Source organism: Trichechus manatus, unplaced genomic scaffold (assembly GCF_000243295.1).
Source record: "Trichechus manatus latirostris isolate Lorelei unplaced genomic scaffold, TriManLat1.0 scaffold00002, whole genome shotgun sequence".
Lineage (NCBI taxonomy): Eukaryota > Metazoa > Chordata > Mammalia > Sirenia > Trichechidae > Trichechus > Trichechus manatus.
In genome coordinates, this window is record NW_004443938.1 from 30316199 (window position 1) to 30333848 (window position 17650).

The 17650-nt window shown below is 37.3% G+C and overlaps 2 protein-coding genes across 5 annotated transcripts in view; both read right to left on the reverse strand.

Moving 5' to 3' along the window:
- VTA1 (vesicle trafficking 1) overlaps positions 1–11262 on the reverse strand; it is an 81503-nt gene extending 70241 nt beyond the window's left edge. The window contains exon 1 of one of the 4 annotated variants that reach the window (XM_023729630.1): positions 11039–11150. In XM_023729630.1, the coding sequence (XP_023585398.1) occupies positions 11039–11150 (112 nt within the window). Of the gene's footprint in view, positions 1–1797; positions 1846–9892; positions 10164–11038 lie in introns of those variants that run through there. The other 3 variants (XM_023729632.1, XM_023729634.1, XM_004368868.2) reach the window with 3 other exon arrangements.
- Positions 11263–13265: 2003 nt separating this feature from the next.
- Positions 13266–15582, reverse strand: GJE1 (gap junction protein epsilon 1). The gene is given in 4 exon segments (XM_023728357.1): positions 13266–13410; positions 13412–13656; positions 14176–14358; positions 15544–15582. Coding segments are annotated over 4 exon segments (612 nt in total).
- Between the last annotated feature and the right edge of the window lie 2068 nt (positions 15583–17650).

A 17650-nucleotide genomic window follows, 5' to 3' on the forward strand; every position in this document is an offset into this window, starting at 1 on the left:
ATGGTACAGGCACTGTGAAAAACAATTTGGCAGTTTCTTACAAAACTAAACATGCAATTACCATACGACCCAGCAATTACACTCTTGAGCATTTATCTAGCGAAATGAAAACTGTGTTCACACAAAAAACGATACATGGGTGTTCACAGCAGCTTTATTTCTAATAGCCAAAACTGTTCTTCAGTGGGTAAATGGGTAAACAGACTGTGGTGCATCCATGCCACAGAATACTACTCAGCAATAAAAAAGGAACTATTGACACATACCACCCGGATGAATGTGTGAAAAAAAAAATTTTCTTTTTCCTTTAAATATTTTATTGTGTTTTTAGTGAAAGTTTATACAGCCAATTAGGTTCCCATTTAACAATTTCTATATATATTGTTCAGAGATACTGGTTACACTTCTCACATGGTGTCAAGATTCTCATTATTTCCATTCTGGTTGTTCCGTTTCCATTAACCTAGCTTCCCTGCCCTCCTGCCCCCAACCTTCTCATATTTGTTTTAGGGTAAATGTTGACCGTTTGGTCTCATATAGATATTTTAATTTTTTTTTTTAAAGGAGCACAGTACTCATGGGTGATATTGTTTATTTTTTGAGCCAATCTGTTATTCAGCTGAAAGGTGACCTCTGGGAGTGGTTTCAGTTCAAAGTTTAAAAAGTATCTCAGGGTGATAGTCTCCAGGGTTCCATTAGTTTCCATCGGGCCTGTTAAGTCTGGCCTTTTTTGTTAAGAATTTGAGTATTGTTCTGTATTTTTCTCTCATTCTACCTGGGACCATGGTCAGAAAGGTTGGTAGCGATAGGTGGGCACCACCTAGTTCTTCCGGTCTAAGAACAGATGAGACAGTGGTTCGTGTAGGCAATTAGTCCTGCAGACTAGTTTCTTCTTTGAAATCTTTGGTTTCCTTCTTCTCTTGCTCCAGATGAGTAGAAACTAATAATTTTATTTTAGCTGTCTGTACGTAAGCTTTTAAGACCCTAGACACTACTTACAAAACTACGATATATAACAAACTTTATGGACTATGTTGTGCCAACTGACCAAGTTGTCCCACAAGACTATAGTCCTAAGCCTTCAAACCCAGTAAACCAATTCTGCAAGGTATTTAGTTATGTCTGGGAAGTATCCATGACTTTGCCCTCTATGTGCTTTATTATGTATATGAATACACAGGCACTCCTCTACTTACAATGTATTCGAGTTACAATGAACCACACTTATGACCATTCTTCTTTTTTTTGGTATATCTTATCATTAACAGTATGTAATACATACAGTGTTGCAGCTCATAAAGGGGCCACACAGACAACTCTCACTACTTTTCTGACTAGAAATGACATCCCTATTCCCAGAAATAGATAATCTGATGATCTAGAACCCTCCACAAGTGGAGTTATTACCGAAACTGACAAAATGCAAACGTAGTCCATTTTTTTAGACGTGTATTTTTTTGTATGTATGTATTAAAATATATCTATAATAGACAAATAAATAAAAACAGGATTTATAAAAATACTGATAACGTTGTTGTTGTTAGGTGCCGTGGAGTTGGTTCCGACTCATAGCGACCCTATGTACAAAGAACAAAACACTGCCTGGTCCTGCGCCATCCTCACAATCATTGCCACGCTTGAGCCCATTGTTGCAGCCACCTTGTTAATCCATGTTATTGAGGGTCTTCCTCTCTTTTAATGACCTTCTACTTTACCAAACATTATGTCCTTCTCTAGGGACTAATTCCTCCTGATAACATGCCCAAAGTATATGAAACAAAGTCTCGCCATTCTTGCCTCTAAGCAGCATTCTGGTTGTACTTCCTTCAAGACAGATTTGTTCATTCTTCTGGCAGTCCATGGTATGTTCAATATTCTTCACCAACACTATAACTCAAAGGCATCAATACTGATGATAATAAAAAGCAATAATTGTGAAAACTAAAAAAAAAAAAAAAAAAGATGAGGTATTCCACTTACCTCAGAACTGACTTAAGACAGAGACATTGGAACAGAATCCCGTCATAAGTCAGGGAGTACCTGTACACGCAGCACACACAAACATATATATGCATATGCCTATGGATACAACTTTACATGCACATGAATATATTTACACACATGCCTTCCTATACACGTATATGCATACATATCCACCTATGTAACCATTCACATATTTTTTGGTTGTTACCGCAAAAAAAGCCATTCTTAAAAGGTTATGTACTTTATGATTTATATAACATTTAAAAAATGAGAAAACTTTAGAAATGGAGGAACAGGTTAATGGCTGCTAGGAGATAAGGAAAGAGAGAGGAGGGAGAAATGGATGCGGTTATAAAAGGATAACATGAGGGAATATTCTTACGGAAGTTTTGTATCTTGACTGTGGTGGTGGATACTGGAACTTACACATGTGATAAGTGCTTAGAATACACAAATATACACACAAATGAGTAAATGTAAAGCCGGGGAAATCTGGACAAGATTGGTGGACTGTGTCAATGTCAATATTCTGATTGTGATGTTGAACTAGTTTTTCAAGATGTTACTATTGGCTGAAACCAGGTAAGGGCACACAGGATCTCTCTACATTATTTCTTACAACTGCATGTGCATCTACAATTATCTCGAAATAAAAGAATTTAATTTAAAAAAAAAAAGCTACTGGGATTCTTTCCAGGAGAGATGTTTCAAAAATGAGGAAACTAATCATTTTGTTATTACTTACTACATTAAAAGATTCAAAGAAATAAAAGAAAAAGAATATTATCACTTCCATGGATAGTCAACAAGTTATTTGATATATTTCAACATCCATTCCTGACTAAAAAGGAAAATAAAAGACCAATGGAACAAAAAAATCTTAGAAATATAAGAATACTAAGGTGAGAATTTAAAAATATGATACAACACTGGAGTGATCATTTAATGTCAAAGATAAACTGTTAGTAGCAGATATAAATATTGGAAAAGAGGAGGCACAATGTGTACAGAACATGATAACTATGACTTAATCTAAAACCTATTATAAACAAAGTAAGGCCATAGTTATCAAGTACATAGTATTGGGATCCGCACAATTACATTTCCTTACTGATTACTGATGGCATGTTAGGAAGCTATGAATTACTGTATAGCTCATTTATTCAATCAACAGATGAAATTTACAAGTACCCACCATGTTTTAGGCACTGTACTAGGAGCTAGAATCAATGATTTTCAATATAAGGTATACTTCTTGTTCTTGTAGAGCTTACATTCTAATGGAATATTAGTATTATTTACAGAGAAGACATTCATAAAACATTTATGAATGCCAGTAAGTAACAGGTGGTGAAAGAAAAAAATATCAATCCCTGTCCTCCAGGAGAATCCAGAAGACTGAAAGGTAAATAGGTGTTTAAAAGGGATAAGGGGTACACTGGAAGAGTATCTAGATCATCTTTATGAGATCATGAAAGGCAATCTGGAAGAAGTGAAATTTGTGATGAATCAGTAAGAGTAAGTTAACCAAGTGCAGGTCTTACAATGAACTTTACCCAAAGAATCTGGTCTTTGTCCCTCGTTCCTGGGACAAACCTTATAATTTCCCAAGTGACTTAAGTACCTTTGTTAGCTCTGAGGGCTCCAGAGCACACCCACCTAACAGTAGTCTTGCATGGGCGCTGGTCAGGCTAGAAAGACCCTTCATGTCTTATCAGCCAGACTTGGGGGAGACTGGTGACTGTGTTCGACCACATGCACAATGATTCAATCAATTATGCCTTAGAATGAAACCCCAATATAAAAGCTCTGGTCAATGAATCTCCATGAGGTCCTGGTTGGTGAGAGACATTGGTGCTTGGGAGGGTGACACATTACTTTTACAGGGCGTGGAAGCTCCATGTCAGGCACCCTCTCGGACCTTGCCCTACGCACCTCTTCATTTGTATCTTTTTTGCTATATTATAACTGTAATCATAAGTATAGCACTTTCCTGAGATCTGTGAGTTGTCCCAGAGAATTACTGAACCCTACAAAGTAGTGGAAGCCAGCAGGTCAGAAGTGAGAGGGGGCTGGGGAACCCTAAGTTTGTGGCTGGCATCTGAAGTCTTAGGCAGACTTGGCAGTCTGGAGGACTGTACCCTTTAACTTGTGAGGTCTGACCTACCTCTGGAGGTTAAGGTCAGAGGAAAAATTACCGAACAGTTGGCGTCAGAGAGGAAGTAGATCAGAATAAAACCAAGCTGGATTGACTGATTGACCCAACTTACCAAGCTAAGAGGGAGTCAGAAGGGAATTCCAGGCAGAGAACAGAATATAGAAAGTCCCACAAGTAAAAGAGAATATGGTGCTTTTATTAATCAGCAAGTGGGTTAGTAAAAAGATAGTGAATATATTTTTTTGCTGAGAAAAAAAATTATTTACTCTAGGAACTGAAGAAATTTGTTTGCTCTAAGATAATAGAAATGTAGCCCTTCCCACAATTCCCACATTTTTAAGTTCACATTTACAATTTTTCATTAGAAGTTTAAACAGGTATAAAAATGTGATTTCTGTACTACAGCAAATATCGGCATCTTAAAATTCTTACCCTTTCAAATGTAAATATTAGGGTATACCACACGAAACACTGGATTTGAGATGAAATGTTTTTGAATTCTGATTAGACATGTTAGGGTAAGTGGCTATTAGGTTACACCATTTCGTATTACTAGGCTAGCTCTCATAATCATTTAACTTCATGTTCTAGGTGGTTCTTGTATTGTAGCACTGATTTTTTGCCCCTCAATAATATGGTGACTATTGAATAATCACAACTACTTCTTTTATGTAAGTTCAAATTAACACATTAAATGCAACTGAGGCCAAGAAAAACATCAATTTGGCATTTGGAGAGGGTGTTGGTAACCAGTGGACAATACAGTGGTTTCAGAAATTTTGCTCTGGAGATGAGAGCCTTCAAAATGAGCCTTGAGGAAATACAAAATCTGTCATAAACGAAGACCAACTGAAAGAACTGGTGGCAAGCAATCCTCAAATAACAGTTCAAAATCTTGCAGCAGACTTGGGACTATCTCCTATGACTATTTCCTGCCATCTGAATACCACTGGAAAAGTGAAAAAGTTGGATAAATGAGTTCCGCTCGAATTGACAGAAAATCAGAAATTGTGACATCTAGAGGTGTGGTTAGCACTGCCAGCCTGCAACAAACATGAGCCTTTTTTGCAGTGTATTGTTACTTGTGATGAGAAATGGATACTGTTCAGCAGTAATAAACAATCTGGGCAACGGTTAGATGCAGAGCAGTCTCCAAGACATTACCCAAAACAACCACTGTACCCAAAAAAAGGTTATGGTGACTGTATGGTGGTTTACAAATAGCATAATCCATTATTCTTTTTTGTAACAAGGGCAATCAACAAGTGCAAACTCTTACTGTCAGGAAATTGATCGTATGCATGAGAAATTGAGATCAAAACAGCCAAGACTGGTCAACGGAGATAGACCAATTCTGCTGCACAACAACGCGCAACCACACACTTCTTAAATCACTCTTCGAAAATTAACAGAGCTAGGTTATGAGATTTTGCTGCACCCACCCTATGCACCTGACGTCTCTCCAATGGATTATCACCTTTCCAAACAAATCAAGATGCTGTAGTCAAAGCATCTGAGCAGTTTACAGTCTCAAAAGATCAAAAGTTTTTTAAAAGAGGAATATATAATGTAACATAACACTGGAAGAAGATAACTGAACATAATGGAGCATATTTTGATTATATAAATGTTTCATCTCAATTTATAATGTTTTTACTTTTCCTTTGAAAAACTGACATTTCATGTGGTATACCCTAATACCACAGCAATTTGGTACCTATAATAATCTATTTTAAAATATAAGTCAGAAACTTTACATTGTTCTTTAACTCATACTTCCATTTCCTTAGAATTTTAGCATAAAAGGAGACATTTGTATGCTCAAAAATCCTTACTTGATTATTCTATCATACCTCTCTGCAACAAAAAGTGTATAAAAATTGAAATCTAAATTTTTACAAAACTTCCTGTGTTAACATGTTTCTTCTGGAATTATTATGAACACAATTACTGTTAACACACAATCGATCAAGCCATCATAAGTAACATACATTTTAATAATCATTAAATTTAAAAACTAAATTTTTTTTGGAAATACACCTTATAATTACTTAGATCACACGAGTCAATATGATTTACTGTCATAATGGGCTGAAGTAGAGTGTCAATTCTATTCCTTTCATTTGTATGAATTTAACACTAGAGAAATCTCATTCACATAAAGTAGTAGACAAGAATGGAAGGCGTTTTGTCACAACAAAATCACTAAGTTCTTTAAATTCCTTCTGGGTTATAGGCTAAAATATAATTACCTATCATCCAATAATATTTTTAATAATCTCTCAGCTGATAATTCACTTAGGTCTACTTCAAAATTTGCTTAAAAACTACAAACGGATTTGTTACCCCGTCATTAGTCATTCATTTTCCCAATACTTGTGAAGATCTTACCAAGATTTATCATTTTGTTTTAAACAGAGGTTTCCTGTTCATCATAAAGAAGCCCTGGTGATGCAGTGGTTAAGCGCTCAGCTGCTAACCAAAAGGTTGGCGGTTGGAACCCAAAAGACACCCCATGGCAGAAAGATGTGGCAGTCTGCTTCCATAAAGATTACAGCCTTGGAAACCTTATGGAACAGTTCTACTCTGTCCTATAGGGTTCTTAGAAGTTGGAATTAACTCAACAGCAATGTTTTTTTAGGGGGGAGGGTCTGTTTATCATAAGATATTGGGAAATGTCTGGGAAAATTGAAATATTAACTGTAACATCCCTTTGCAAACAAAAAAAAAAACCCCAGAATTTGTTTAAACCATATGTTTTAAATATACTCCTAAAAAACAAAACAAAACACTTCTGAGCAGAAGATTTAGTTCATTTAAGGATAATGTCTACCATATTATATAACTGGCAAAGGCAAATGTTAATTCTAAACCAATCAGCCAAACCAGACTTATTTTTTCAGAAAAGTATGACTTAACTTTTCAATTCAAATGAACTTGTTAACCTACACAACCTATCTCATTTCTGTATTCTAATTCTAAAATAGAGGTAAGCCCCAGAGTCATGCATAAGCTTGTTGCCTGGATGAAGTGGTAAATGTCATTTAATGAAAACTTTTATCATTTTGGGAATTCAAAACATTGCAACACAGGTCAGTTTTTAAAACCTGGCATTACCCTTAACAGATATATGTAGAAGTGTAAGGGACTGAATGACAGAATTTTCCATGAGCCCCTTCCATGTGCTTGTCCCCACAGCTAATCCTCCCTACCCCCTCTTGCACTTGACCTCAGCCCCAAACTGTTCTTCTGCATCCCTCATGATAAAATCCAAACTGATCAAACAATGGCTGCTAAGCTTCAAGAACAATTCCTCCTTCTTCTGAGATCCACTCATAACCAATTAGTCCTGAAAGGAGACAAACTCTACTTGCTCTCCCTGCCCCTTTCAAAAAGTTGCACTCTCCTTCCCCAAGCCTGAGATTTTCAAATAAAGCCTTATTCTTTGCTTTGGTTTTCTTCCCTGTAAGACAGGTAAAGACATGAAGCTCTACCTAATACCTTGATTAAAGTGGACTTCACTAACACCAGTAATTTGAAATGTCCCTTTTTTCTGGACATCCTGGAAAGTTTTCCACCTTCTCCTCCAGGGCAAAACACCATAAAATATTCATGATGCGTGAGAGTACACCTTTCTTTTTTAAAGCAGGAGAAAAGCAACTGAGGATAGGACGGTGTGAAACAAGAAGCAACACATTAATTTACTACTCTGACACCACAGGAGCTTTGTCAGGAAAACCAATTTTAGGAAAGAAAGTATATGAAAGGTGAGAATTTTGAATCACTTGCATACCCCAGTTTGAAGAGCACTGGTTCAGTATGACTAGAGCTCATACACGGAAAAAGAAATTACCATGAGCAATCTTCTGTTACAGGATGAGACCCACAGATGCAGCAGCTGCAGGAATTATCACACAGAGAATATAGGTGTATTTAAAACGCTTAAATAAATGAATGTTTAAAAAATATCACTAGTAACAAGAGACTATCAGAAGTGGCCAGACTGATTTGAAAACAAAAACAGAAAACATTCAGCAATAAAAACTGAAAGTGGAAACTCAATAAAGGGGTTGAACAATAGAATACATGTGGGTAAAGATAATCCTAAGGAAATTACATAGAATGTAGTACAGTGAAACAGATGAAGATTATGAAAGGATTAAGACAATGACTTTACAGAAGAAAGGTGCAATATAGGTGTAATAAAAATTTTAGGAGAGAATAGAGATAAAAGAGAAGTAATATTTGAAAAGACAATAGTAGAGAAATTTTCCAGAAGTGATGAAAGACACCCATCTACAGATTCAGGAGGCCCAAATATCAAGCAATGTAGACAAAAAGAAATCAAGGTCTAGACAAATCAGAACGTAAATCATAAAAGAAGAGATTGATAAAGTGGCTATATTTCAAAATTAAGAACATCTGAACATCAAAAGACTCAGAGTGAAAAATCAAACTATGAACTGGAAGAAAACATTCAAAACATACATAACACAGGATTAGTATCTAGATTAAGAAAAGACAAACAGTGCAACAAAAAAAAAACAGACAAAAGAAATAAATAGCATTTCAAAAGGGAATCACAAATGGTGAATTAACATATGAAAAGGCACTCTCAGCCTCATTAAGCATCAAGGAATTGCAAATTTCACTCCAAAGACACATCATTTCACACCCATCAGATGAGCAAAAATTAAAAGTCTAATATCCAATGTGGTGCTGTCGTTAGAATTCATTTTATTCTTCTTTAAACTCTACACATACATATGTTTTTATATGCATGTCTCATAACAAATAATATTTTAGATTTTATTTTTAAATTTTATTATACTTGTTGATAACAAATATATTTTTAAAGTGCCAACGGGATTTAGCAATGAAAATGTTTATGACTCTGATGAGAGCAATTTCAGTATAGTAACAGGCATGAGGCTCTAAGAGACAATAAGCAAGTAAAGACAACTACACATAACTGTTTCAAATTTACCTACAAAATTGGGCAAGCAGGGCCGCAACTGAAGAGAGTACTTTAATGAGAAACTTTTTTTTTGTTTTTTATCATAAATGAAACTGGTGCAAGTTTAGAAAGAAACAACTACAGAGAGAAGATAATGACACAGGAAAGAAAGGAATAATTGATAAAGCCAGATCCCTAAGTGGTCAGGAAGGTCTACAGAATACCGTGCCCATGAATACGGATTAGTTAATAGAGAGGGACATGGGTTCCTCTTACATTATTTCTCCTTATTATATCACTTTCTTGCTATCCACTCCAGCCATAATGGCCTCCTTGCTCGAGTACTCCAAGAAAGTGCCTGCCTCAGGACTTTATACTCCCTATTCCCTCTATCTAGAGTACTACTCCCCAGTTGACAGTCAGGTCTGCCTTTCACACCTTTCAAGCCTTTGTTCACATGTCAACTCAACGAGGTCTCCTCTGACCACTATGATTCCGAAATGCCCTCTGCACTCCCTACACCACTAGTCTTGGTATTCCCTATCCCTTTCTCTGCTTTACTTTTCTTCATAGCAATAGTTTTCCAATATCCTAGTTTAACCCCACCCCTAACATTGTATGTAAGCTCCATGAATGCAGCAACGAACTGTAGCCCCAGTGCCCAGTGATGGTAGAAGTGCAATATATACTGAATAAATGATTAGTGGTCTCTACTTGAAGAACCTGAAGAAGGGTAATAGAAATAATGCTGTTAGGTTTGAACAAAACGAGGTAACTGCACAAAGGAAACTTACTGTCTACAGAAAAGGGCTTCATTCCGGTTCAACACCTTGCTACAGAGGAGGTGACATTTGAGCTGGATCTTGAATAACGAGTTGCCAGGTGGCAAAAAGAGGTGAACATTCCAAAAGAGTGAAGAACGTGGAGACGTGAGAGGGTTCTGCACATGTGATAAATGAAAATGGGGTGCATGCAGAACATGGCAGGAATGAGACTGAAGAGGCTGTGGACCAGACTTTAGCTGATCTTTTAACATCCACACCAGAGGACACATTATATTGGGCTTCTCAACTCTAAAAATCTTTTTTAGAAGATTTATAGTTGTTCTTTCACTTGTTTTATTTGCAGTAAAGCTAGAGATATAATAGTATGAAATATAAAGTTTATATAAAACTACTGAAACGACTTCACTGCAAATCAAAAAAAGAATAAAAAAACTGTACAAATTTAATCAGTGTTTTCTACCAACTGTGGATTATATGTATCTTGGTCGACCAAAACGGGAATATTGCTATCAAATGTCTCAACCCCAGGTATTATTCAAAGAAGTCAAGATTAAAATTCTCATTGGTGGGAGAGCACAGTTTGAGTACAAAAGAAGGAATAAGTGGTCAACTTCAACTGCTTGTTTACTCGCAGATTCTCTCCATCTGCGTTTTTTAATGGGCATGCATGGTGTCATAATTAACTTACACTTAGATTTTTCAAATAGTCTATCTTCCTTTTGTCCACATCATTAACATCTTTGAGACATTCACCTTCGTTTTGGCTACAACTCAATTACCCAACTACTCAGGTTATTCTCAGGATTCCCTTGTGGAGAGAGGAGGCTCTTGTTTTACACCTATAGAGAAAACCTTGAGCAGTTTGTTTCAGAATTCTTGGGTTCATGTAGTCTGTTCAGGAACACTTAAGCACAAGACAAGAGAAGTAGCGGCCACCGTGCTGCTTTCGGATTTTTGCCTTCTCCAAACATGCGAGGGGCCGGGAAGGGTCTGTGCCCAGAGGAGAGCAGGAACCTAAGGAGTTCCCAGGGCGGGGCAAAGGTCAAAGCTCAGCTGTAAACCAGGGGGGCGGGGCCTGCCTCACGAAGGCAGGGGCGGTGTCGGCCCCGGAGCCTAACTGGGTAAGAAGGGGCCCGGCAACTCGGAAAGACTCACAGTAATAGGCCACCACAGGGTCCCTCTTGTCATGCTCCTGCGCCGTCCTCAGATGATGCTGTATGCTCTTAAACTGGGGGGGGAGCGGGGGCAGCTGGGCTAGCGCAGCCATCTCTACACCAGGACTACCACTTCCTACTCGCGCGCCACCGACACTTCCGCTTCCTTCTGCGAGGTCGCGCGCAAGAGCGCGCACGGCAAATCCCGCCCACTCTTCGTTGCTCGGCGACAGAAAGCCGACTATGGGTTCTGAGTAGGGACAACCTATTGTGTTTGGCTTGCTGCAGTTAGAGCTCAGGGAAAGCTGAGCTACTTAGCGGTTATGCCGCATATGGTACCAGCGCTCTCTGCTGGTTGGAGGAAGAAGAGCGTATTGTTTTGCTTTTTTTTTTTTCCTCCCCCTTCCGTTTGTGCAAAATGAAGAGTAGAAAGTGAAAGGCAGGAAGGAAGTAATGAATGTCTGGTAACTGGGCGAAATGATGAAAGAGTGAATTGCTTTTGACATCATTCAGGAATTAGCAGTTACAGTTCCCCAACTGATATTAATAGTGTCCATAGATGCCTTTTTGATCTTAGAAACGTTAAATTCAATTCTTGCCTGTGATGAGAATGATAGTTTAAATTTTTAAACAGCGTTTTCCTATATTGACACATTGGGTAAAGTAACAAAGCGTTTTCTAAGCTTAAACACTAATCACATCAACTTTCAAGAAAATTGAAAGTTTTTTCTGAACTGGCTAGTTATATTTTCGTGAATGAATAATGTATTGATCTCTTTAGAGTGATTAACAGTTTACAAGTTGGATTTTCTCGTGTGCTTTCATATGGAGAAATCCTCAGTGATGTTCAAAATCATAAATCCAGAAGTTATCATATAGAACACAGGCTGAAAAAAGCTTAAGATTGAAAACCGTGGTGGCTAGTGGTTAAAGAGCTACGGCTGCTCCCCAAAAGGTCGGCATTTCCAATCCACCAGGTACTCCCTGGAAACCCTATGGGGCAGTTGTACTCTGTCTTATAGGGTCGCTATGATCCGAATCCACTCGACGGCAGTGGGTTTTGGTTTTGTTTTTTTTATACTTATCTCTCTAATAAGGCACCAGTATAAGGCAGTTATAACATGAGGATTCAAAATGATATCAAATTAAGATGATTGTTGGTATGGCAGCCTGATAAAAAGTAATGCACTAGATTTATATAAAATGTTTTTGAAATAATTTCACAGATATTGAGGAAGTCTACTTTGAAATGTAATTTTCCATTTCAATAATCTTGAATATAGAAGCTGTAATGATAAGATATCTCTGGGCACAGAGGGTTCTTCATTTCAACGAGAAACAGGGAAACAATGCATAATATTTTCCATAACATTATTTATTTCCATATCATTTAATATGAAAATTTTCAGAGAAACAGTATAAATGAGTAAAATATTAAAAATGTGTTGCTCTATTTCTTCAAATTAGTGATCCAACTGTAGAATGACTCTTAATAATTAATTCACAACCGATGTGCTTCAGTTATATTTTGCATGAATGCAAAAATAACTGCATCCACAAAGTTAAAGCTGTATGGTGCAGTGGAAAGAGAAATGATTTTATAGCCAGGAGGTTTGAGTCCTAGTTGTATGACTTTGGGCACAGAAATTAACCTCCCTGGGGCTCAATTTTCTGCTCTGAAAAAGAGATAATAAAAGCTGCTCTGGCCATGAAATGCTGTGATCGAGTAAGATGTTTTAAGTGAGGAAACTCTGTAAAAGTGCTATTCAAACATGAGTTAACATTAGTTCCATATGTATTTTCTGATGAAATAAATGACAAATGCAAAATAGAATGAAATGTTTGTTCGATAATCTTTGCCTTAAAATTTAGTATTAGATGTAAGTTTTAGACACACTGAAGTAAAGGTAAAAAACAGACATTGGTGTTTGAAGTTGAGGTTCTCACTGAGTAAGATAAAACTAAATTTTAAAAAAAAGGAGCCCTGGTGATACAGTGGTTAAAGCGCTTGGCTGCTAGTCAAAAGGTTCAAGCCCACCAGCCGCTCTGCAGAAGACAGATGTGGTAAAAATTTACAGCCTTGGAAACTATGGGGCAGTTCTACTCTGTCCTATGGGGTAGCTTTGAGTTGGAATCCACTTGACGGCAGAGAGTTTGGTTTTTGGTTTAAGTAAAAGATATTGACAAATAACTGTGGCATGACAGTAGGCAATCAGCTCTGGTCATTTCTAAATTAGAGAGCATAATCTTCTAAATATGATCTCAGAAATCTCAGCAACACATAGTACCGTTGTAATGACAGTAAATGTATACATTGCAATGAGAAAAATGGTCTTTTCAAAGTGTTCTGGCACCATGCATGTTATTATATTATTTTTTTCCCATAATAGATGTAGCATCACACAGGTAAAGAGATTTTACTTGGAAACCAAAGAGGTGAATCTGAAGCCAAAATGCTATCACCTCTAGACTAATTCTTAATAAAACAGAAAGGATATAAATCACAGTGTAAATGGGCTTTTGAAGAATGCATTCTTGATTGATGCTTTTACATGCAGCATAAAGATGGAAAATAGCTCCAGGAACCAGGACGATCACTAGTTGTAATGCCCAGAACACCTAAAGTATGTCAGAAATACGTTAGTCAAGTCAATTAATCAACATGTAACCAAAAATAAAATAAAAAACTTACTCTGAAAGAGGTTAACCTAAAATGTCTAAGTTTAATAAAATTCTGATAAGCAATAAAATGAATATAATGAAGATAGTAAAGTCAAATATCATTTGTTAAACTTATTTAATTACTAACATTTTAAAAACTTTAAGCATATAGTATTTGTGAAAATATAATCACATTTTACTGTCATCTTCTACTAATTATTTTAACAGCTACTTAATTTTCATTTTTTAAATACAGGCCTGGAGTATAATTTTAACATCATAGGATGCTCGTGTTGGAAGAAACTCTTGATCAGCTCAGATTAATTTACCTGGAATATCCGGCTAATTAGAGGAAAATTAAAATAATTTGTGAAATAATACCTGTTAGGTGTTCCTGTCTTATTATGGCATTATTTTACATTTAAAAAAGAAAAAAAATCTACTGTAAAGTTTTTAAGTGTGTACAGAAAAATTTACCTGTGGAGTGATTGGCCTGAACTGATTGTAACAGAAGAGATTTATTTCTCTCTTGTCTGGATCACAGCTGAAGTGTAAAGCTTCATTCCTATATACTGCAAAGCCTAGCACCCCAAGGACGAACGTTTGGACTGATCCAAAGAAAAGGGTGTGGAATTGACCAATCACTGTTGGAGGCTTTCTCTGTTATGGTTTTAGGGGGAAAAAAGATCATTTGAATATAAGCATTTTAGAAGGCCATTTTAAACCATGTGTTCATTATCACATTTAAAAAATTTAGGAATTATGAAATTTTAAAGCAAGATAGACCCTTAGACATCTTCAAATCAAATGCAGTCCCTGCATTAAAAGATTTCTCATCCCTTTCACTGTTAAAATATGAACTGCAACAGTCACAAAGGATGTCTTTCCAATCAACTATGTAATTTTGGAAAAATTTGAAAAAATTTTAATCCAATTAATATCCCCTGTCACTATGAGTCAGAATCGACTTGATGGCAATGGGAGTGTGGGTGTCACTGCAATCCTTTTTCAATAAAATCACAAGAATCTCAGACTATCTAGTAACTGTTTTAGAAGATTAGATAACAAACCCAACGTTAAACTCATTAGTATACACACTATGATATTTGTCATGGTTTGAATTCTGTCCCCCCAAAAATGTGTGTATCAGTTTGGCTAGGCCATGATTCCTGGTACTGTGTGATTTTCCTGAATGTTGTAAACCTTCCTCTATGATGTTAATGAGGGAGGATGGGTGGCAGTTGTGTTAGCAAGGCAGGACCTGATCTACAAGACTGGATTGTGTCCTGAGGCAATGTCTTGAGATATAAAAGACAGAAGTGAGCAGTGAGACAGGGGGACCTCATGCCATCAAGAAAGCAGTGCCAGGAGCAGAGCGTGTCCTTTGGACCGGGGTCCCTGCGCCGAGAAGCTCCTAGTCTGGGGGAACACTGATGAGAAGACCAAGAGAGAGAGAAAGCCTTCCCCTGGAGGTGACACCCTGGATGTGGACTTTTAGCATACTTTGACTGTGAAGAAATAAATTTCTCTTTGTTAAAGCCATCCATTTGTGGTATTTCTGTTATAGCAGTACTAGATGACTAAGACTATTTCTCTAGTATTGCTTGTCATTATAGCTTTTTTGCTACATCTTATTCGTGGAATTGAGAGGGTAAGCTACTTTAAAATACTATCAGCTAAAAGTACTTCCTGAGTTACTTATAGTATTAAATTATGAATATTTTGAAGTATATAGTTGATACATTATTCTCCATGTATGTAGAGTGCATGAGTGTTTCATGCAAATCAGGCTAAAATACATGGACAAGACTCACACAATTGATTTTTTATCTGTGTAGTACTTACTCATCCTTCATAGAAGTTCTTGATGTAATTCACAGACATGTCTCAAGAGATGTTATCTTGGCATCACTGTGGGTTCTTTCTCGACCCACATTGCCAATTTGCCAACTGGAATCAAACTCTTCTATTCTCTAATGGCTCTTATAGCAGAAAACACCTATCACTGCAAATTTCTCTCCCCTCCTACTTTTCTTTTTTTTTTTTCTTTCATAAATCTCTGGCCTCCCAGTCAACTTTCCAACTTCTGTCCCCAAAGAAAACAAAAACAAAGAAACAAAAGCACAGGGCATGTTGTCAACCTAATAATCCCTTAATTTACACTGTCAGCATGGCCAACAGACAGCCAGACAAGAGTGCCAGCAAAACAAGAGGTCAGCCTGACATAGCCTCTGAGTGCCCAGTGTCTCTGCTCTTACCTGAGAAATGCCCATATCAGAACTGCCTAAAGCAATGGACTCTTTAGCTTGGAATTTTCTCCTAAAATATCCAAGTAATCTATTAATTACACACACACGCGTGCGTGCGCGCACATATGTATACGCCTATATATGTATGTATGTATACCCGTATATCTGTTTGTATACGTATATACCTATAAATATGTATACATATATATAACAAAACATTTGCCATTGCCATATTTTTACATGTACAGTTCAGTGACATTAATTATATTCATTATGTTGTGCAACCATCGCTACTATCCATTTCCAAATTTTTCCATCACCCTTAAGAGAAGCTCAGTGCCCCCTAAGCTATAACTTTCTTTCCCCCCGACCCTTTCCTATTTTTATTTTGCTTCCATTTAGGTGTTTCTGGTTCTACTCTGTCCTGTAAGGTCTCTGTGAGTTGGAATCGACTTGATGGCAATGGAGTTAAGTCTAAGAAATTGTTAACACTGGCTATGATGGGTATTACATCATCGGATAGTACTGATGTATTATTATATTTATCTTTTTGCTGAATGCCTGCCACAGGCATGGAAAAAATCTAAAGTTAGGTTTCTGTTTTGAAGGAAGAGATGGAGGACTGCTATTCAAGATAAGATGAGGACCAAGCATAGATCATACAAACAGCCCTTCCTTCTCCTACCTTTCTGTTGTCCTTCAATAAATACATTACCTGCTAGACATTGTTATGGCTGCTAAGGATCAACAGGGTCCACCGAGACAGACAAGTAATTCCCTTCTAATTGATACCTCTGCTTGCTATTTTTCATCCACCTATAATGGCATATAGTCAATGTTGGGTCATATCTGCTTTCTTCACCTGCCTGTCTCATCTTTGCTTGTGATTCTGTTGACGATTTTAACTCCTGACAACTTCATTGCTCTCCTCCACCAATGGGAGAAGTGATTGCGTAACACATGTGATTGTAACCAGTAGACAAGGGGCAGAGGCCTTGTTGAATGTGAACGCTGTATTGGATCGAAAAAATAAAAATTGTCAACTTAGAGACCCCTGGGAGTCTCTGAGTGGGGCAAACAGTAAACACCCGAGGCTGGGCCTCCAGGAATTTTTCTCTCTGAAGCTAGTCCATGCTCAGTCTCCAGCAATTAGTCAATTAATCTTTATTCCTATCTGATGCTGGGTCCAAGGACTCTTTCCGATCTTGGTATGCTGTGATTTTCTGTATCTACCTGTATCTCCAGTTTTTGGGGTGGTCGTTTGCCCTGTGACCTCAATTCTCTGACGGATCTAAGAAGAGTTGTTGATTTTTCAGTTTTTCAGCTTTTTTCTTGTTGTGAGGATGGGAGTGATGACTTTCCAGCTATTTACATGCTGGACTGAAAAATGGAAGTTGCTTCAAATATTTAAAAAACAGACCAGGACATCTCCACTAATTTCCTGAGTAAATGGCCTGAAATTTGAATCAAGAATACCAGTTTGCTTGTGCAAGCTTTCTTAAAGATTTCAACTTCAGAACAGCTGAGTGCAGGCAAGCTCAGATCTACACTACTACTACCACTATTACTGCCACTCTGCTATTACCACCACCACCACTGCTGCTATTGCCACCACCACCACTGCTGCTATTACCACCACCACCACTGCTGCTATTACCACCACCACTGCTATTACCACCACCACTGCTGCTATTACCACCACC